The sequence below is a fragment of the Dasypus novemcinctus genome, chromosome 1 (assembly GCF_030445035.2).
Source record: "Dasypus novemcinctus isolate mDasNov1 chromosome 1, mDasNov1.1.hap2, whole genome shotgun sequence".
Lineage (NCBI taxonomy): Eukaryota > Metazoa > Chordata > Mammalia > Cingulata > Dasypodidae > Dasypus > Dasypus novemcinctus.
The window spans coordinates 136903929-136909928 of record NC_080673.1 but is presented as its reverse complement, the minus strand read 5'-3'; the positions used below and the strand labels follow the sequence as shown (position 1 = coordinate 136909928).

The window sequence follows — 6000 nt, the reverse complement described above, 5'->3', positions numbered from 1 at the left end:
CTATGACTCCCTATCACAGTTATTATCACTTCTAGCAATGTATGGCAAAAAGAAGTGTTTATTTTTATTTGAAGAAATAAAGAAATCATTAATTTCTTCTAATAAACTAATCTGTATTGCATCTCTGCTTTATATTTAGTCAGCTTCATTTCCTGTATCACTTCAATTCAGCTCAAATATTGGGCATTCTTGAGGAATCAGCATATTGCTACTCAGCATAACATTAAGATTAAAAAATGAAAATATTGACTGTATAGATAGTATATTTTAAGTTCCTCTGTGTCAGGAAAGTGGGACAAAGAAGGAAAAGACACATGAAAAAAGGAAAAGAAAGCTAGGACTTTCTCATTAGTTCATGGTCTTGTTGAATTTGGGACTTTATCACCAGGCTAACATCAAGGAATGGGAAATCAGACAAAAGGAAGGAGATGAAATGTTTTCATTGAGCTTGTTTTGAGGAGAATAAATGAAATTTCCCCACTTTGGCATTTCCAAAAATGGAAGGATCTTTCTCTTCTTTCCTATTTTACCAAGTTTTTGACAGCAAAACAAACAACATTTTGTGACCAAGAATACAGCAGTTGCCACACAGGCCAGCAGGAACCCAATGACATCCAGAGAGTGGTACTGGAACCAGGTGAGGTCATGTGCTGCTGGTCTAAGATGCTTGGCTCCTTTGTGACGCATAACGAACTCAATCCAGAAGACTGCTCGATCCAGGGGCTTTACAGGTTGATCATGGTGAATTCTTGATAACCTCATAATGTTCTCTTTGTAACTAAAGGCAAATACATAGAAATTAGTGTTGCTACTAAAGTAAAAGAAAGTAGGTAAAGCATATAATGCTCAAGCAAAAAAAGTCAATTTACCATTTTTAGGAAATATGTAATAGAATAACTGTGAATTAAGACAGATATTGATTGGAATAACTACAGGGAAAATAAAAGAGGAGGACAATGCAAAATATTTTAATAGAAGGGAACTGAAACTTGATATCACTGAAGTAGAGAATGAAAATTTAAACAAATAGCTATTCTAATAAATAATAAACAAAAAAGAAATTTCTGAGGAGGTAAATTGAATTATTTTTTATTCTGAGTTGCAGTGCTGTCAGAACACACTATAATTCAGGGGCAAATGAATGATATGATTCATAAGGATATATCAAAACTAATTTTATAATTAGAAAAAATACCTTATCCACTCAAAAATATATTTTTTAAAAACTATAAAAAGAGGGGAATTGTGGGAAGATTACATCAGATTAGGCAAGCAGTGCTCAACTGTCTCATGAAAACATTGGAAAAAAGGGTCAAAAGCTGTCTGAGGGACCTGCTTTGTGGGCCAGCATTCTAGGACAGTGGTTCACAACTCCCAGGAAGGTGAGGGACAGAGAGAAAAAGAAAACAAAACAACAAATGTGATTTATGAAACCCCACCATGGCCAGAAAGGGCTCCCCACCTCCACCACAATGATATTAATCCAGGGCAAAACCCCTGGCTCACTGCACCTGACTGAGAGGGGAACAGGCATCTTCATCCCTGTCAGCAGTTACAAGGGGAAAGGACAGGGGAGTCAAGAGTTTTTCTTCAGTGAAATCAGCCAGCAGGGCCCACTTTGAATCTCACCTTCTGGCCAGACCAAAACACAGGAAAATGGACAGAGAACTATTTCCATGGAACGATGCACCAATGAGCACCATCTGCTGGCTGGTATGGAAATTGCATGGACAAAAATTGATTTGGGAGCTTTCTGTACTCTAAGCCTTGGGAGAATATCTGTGTTCGATTAGTGAGTCCCAGGTACAATTTTGATAATTTAAGCTGGACCAAAATAAAGATTTAGAATAAGTGAAATCAAATATCAAAGAAGAGCTGTGAGAAAAAGTAATAATAATAGGCAAGAGAGAGAAATTGGCCATCAGAGTAAATATGTCAACATATTCAAATACCTAGACAGCAGTAAAAAATTACAAGCCATATTGGGAAACAAGAAGAGATGGCCCAGCCAAAGAAACGAACCAAATATTCTGAAGAGATAAAGGGTTTAAGACAATCAATGATAATCACACCTCTCCTAAATCAATTCAAAGAATTGAAAGGAAATATGACTAGAGATAAAGGATATTAAGAAGACTCTGGGTGAATATAAAGAGCAAGTTGATAGTTTGCAAAGAAAAGTAACAGATCTTATGGGAATGAAAGACACAATGGATGAGATTAAACATACATTAGAGGCACATAAGAGCAGATTTGAATTGCTTAAAGACAGGATTAGTGATTTCAAAGACAAAATATCTGTATGGTAGAAAAAGGAGAACAGAAAGAGAAGAGAATGGAAAAAAATGCAACATGGACTCAGGGAATTGAACGACAACATGAAACCCTCAACATAGGCATTATCAGTGTCCCAGAGGAAAAGAGAATAGAAAGGGGCAGAAAGAGTATTTGAGGAAATAATGACTGAAAACTTCCCAACCCTTGTCAAAGACATAAATATCAATGTTTACAATGGACAAGGCACCATAAACAGAATAAATTTGAATAGATCTACCCTGGGACACCTACTATTCAGAATGACAAATATCAGTAGAGGATTCTGAAAGCTGCAAGAGAAAAGCAAAAGATCACATACAAGGGAATCTTGATAAGATAAAGTGCCAACCTCTTATCAGAAACCATAAAGGAGAGAAGAAAGGTATATATATTTAAGATATTGAAAAAGGGAAACTGCTAGCCAAGAATTCTATATCTGGCAAAGCTGTCCTTTAAAAAGAGGTTTAGTTCAAAGTCTTCACTGACAAACAAAAACTGATAGAATATGTTACCAAAAGATCAGTATTACAAAAGATACTCAAGGATGTGCTGCAGCTGGAAAGGAAAAAAAAACAAGGGCAAAAGAATTGGAGAAGAGTGTAGAAATGAAGAATATTGGGAAGAATAATTTAAAGGATAAAAAAGATGACAATATTATGATATGAATACAGAAAGCCAAAGTAGATGAAGTTAGTAATGCTTTTACAATAGTAATATTCAATGTTAATGGCTGAACTCCCCAATCAAAAGATATAGAGTGATAGAATGTTTTTTAAAAAATGAGCCATCTATATGTTGTCTATAAGAGCTTCAGATGTACTGTCACTCTCTAACTACTTCTTGTTTACCCAAACTAATAGCAACTTTTCAAATTCCTCTAATGTTTGGGAATGCTGCTTTGTTATTGCTTTAACTCCTTTCACAACATCAGGCTTTTATATTGTTTGTTTATTCTTAATGATGGTGGAGACCACTGTCCTAGGCATACTGTATTCCCTAGCAAGATCAGTAAGGTGAATACTGTTCTCATATTTACCTATTCTTTTTTTTTTTTCTCAATGGTGATGTGAAGTAATTTTCTTTTCTGTTCAGGGCTATCACTGCTCGTTTTCTTAAGACGCATAATTAGGAAAAAAAAAAAAAAAAGGAAAATACACAAAATGGCCGCAGAAGCTAAGACTGCAATGGGATGTGTGCAGGGCAAGAGCTACTGCATGATTAATGTGTAACCCTTTTTCAGTTGGAGAGTGTAGCAAGTCACGATGTAACTGACCCTGACAAGTTTGTGCATTGAGTACGAAACAAACCAGGACAAAATTTTCACATCAAAATGCATCGAGTACCAAAGTGGACAAGTTTCAAAGCAGTCAGCTGCCAAGGTATGACTGAACTATGAAAATAGAAAATTATGGACCAATATACCTAATGAATATAGATGCAAAAATCCTCAACAAAATACTTGCAAAATGAATCCAAAAGCACATTAAAAGAATTATTACCACAATCAATTTGGTTTTATCTCAGTTATACAAGGGTAGCTCAACACAAAAAAATCAATCAGTATGATAAACCACATTAATAAAGTGAAGAAAAATCATGTGATCCTCTCGATTGATGCAGAAAAGGCATTTGACAAAATACAGCAAACTTTCTTGATATAAACACTCCAAAAGATAGGAATAGAGGAAAATTTCTCAATATGGTAAAGTGCATATATGAAAAATCTACAGCTAGCCTTGTACTCAATGGTGAAATACTGAAAGCTTTCCTGCTGAGATAGGAACAAGATGAGAATGCCCACTGTCACCATTATAATTTGTATTAGTCAGCCAAAGGGATACTGATGCAAATTAACAGGTATCTGTTGGCTTTTATAAATTTGGGGTAGAAGCTTACAGTTACCAGGCCATAAAGCATAAGTTATTTCCCTCACCAAAGTCTATTGCCATGTGTTGCCAGGCTTCCTGGGTTTCTCTCTTCATGGGACTTACTTCTTTCCAGGCTCAGCTCCTCTGATATCTCCACAAGGCCAGATGAAGACTATAAGGCAAAAGGCTTGTTTCTCCCCTCAGGGCCTTTTCTCTTTCGTCACAACCAAGTTCCTCTGTGTGCTTACTTCCCGGGGCTCCACCTCAAAACTTCCAAACTCCCTTCTCTGCAGTGTGGTTTCCCTGAGTCACCACCTACCAAGGGGCAGGGATGCAATGTCCTACTGGTGTGGCCCAATCAAAGCCTTAATCATTATTTAACCAAATAAAAGTAAAACCTCTGAGTCCAATAACTCTAATATGACCAGAGGAAAAGGACTGTTTACAAACATAATCCAATTATTACTTTTTGGAATTCATCAATAATATCAAACTGCTATGTTATTCAATACTATGCTACAAGTTTTAGCTAGAAAAATTAGGCTATATAAAGAAATAAAAACCTTACAGATGTAATAGGAAGAAGTAAAATGTTCACTGTTAGATGATGATATAATCCAGTATCTAAACAATCCTGGAAAATCCACAACAAAGCTTACAAAAAAACTCATCTATTAGTCTAAATAGATGAGGTCAGCAAAGTGATGGATTACAAGATTCACACATCAAAATCAATAGCATTTTTATACACTACTGATGTGCAATATGAGGAGAAAACCAGAAAAAGAATTTCCATTTATAATAGTGACTAAGAATATAACATATTTAGGAATAAACTTAGCTCAAATATTTGGGACATAAAGGACATGAACTCAGAAAACTACAAAACATTGCTAAAAGAAACTGAAGAAGACTTAAATAAATGGAAGGACTTTCCATTTTCATGAACTGAAAGACTATATATCATTAAGCTGTCAAGTCTACCCAAACTGATTCACAGATTCAACACAATCCTCCCAAAAACAAAAACAGTCTTTTTTTGCAGAAATTGAAAGGTCAAAAATCAAATTTATTTGAAAGGGTAAAGGGCCCAAATAACCAAAAATGTTTTTAAAAAGAAGAATGTAGTTGGAGGACCCTCACTTCCTGACTTTAAATGTATTGCTTAACTGCAATAGGAAAACAGCTTGGTACTGGCATAAAGAAAGACACTTTGACCAATGGAATCTAATTGAGAATTCAGAAATAGACCCTCAGATCTACAGTCAAATGATTTTTTGACAAGGCAGTTAAGCCCACCAAAGTGTGCCAGAACAGTCTATTCAACAATTGGTGCTGGGAGGACTAGATAGTCATATCCAAAATAAAGAAAGAGAACCCCTATCTCACACCATATATAAAAATTAATTCAAACTGGATTAAGGACCTAAATATAAAAGAAACAACCATAAAACTAGAAAAAAATGTAGGAAAACTTCGTAAAGATCTTGTGGTATTCAGTAGTTTCTTAAACCTTACTCCCAAAGCATGGCAACAAAAGAATAAATAGATAACTGTGACCTCCTCAAAATTAAACCTTTTCTACCTCAAAGGACTTTGTCAAAAGGATGAAAGGCAGTTGACTCAATGGGAGAAAATATTTGGCAATCACATATCTGATAAGGGTTTAATATCCATGATATATAAAGAGATCATAAAACTCAACAATAAAAAAAAACAAATTACCTGTTTTAAAAAATTGGCAAAAACTTGAAAAGATGGTTGTCCAAGGAAGAAATACAAATGGTGAGGAAACACATGAAAAAATATTCAACAT

The 6000-nt window shown here is 35.1% G+C and overlaps 1 protein-coding gene across 1 annotated transcript in view; it reads right to left on the bottom strand.

Annotated features, from left to right (window-relative positions):
• Positions 1-381: 381 nt before the first annotated feature.
• Positions 382-6000, bottom strand: part of LOC101439015 (UDP-glucuronosyltransferase 2A3-like) — a 41529-nt gene continuing 35910 nt past the window's right edge. Inside the window, 1 exon segment of the mRNA XM_012519275.2 lies at positions 382-778. Coding sequence (XP_012374729.2) covers positions 382-778 — 397 coding nt within the window.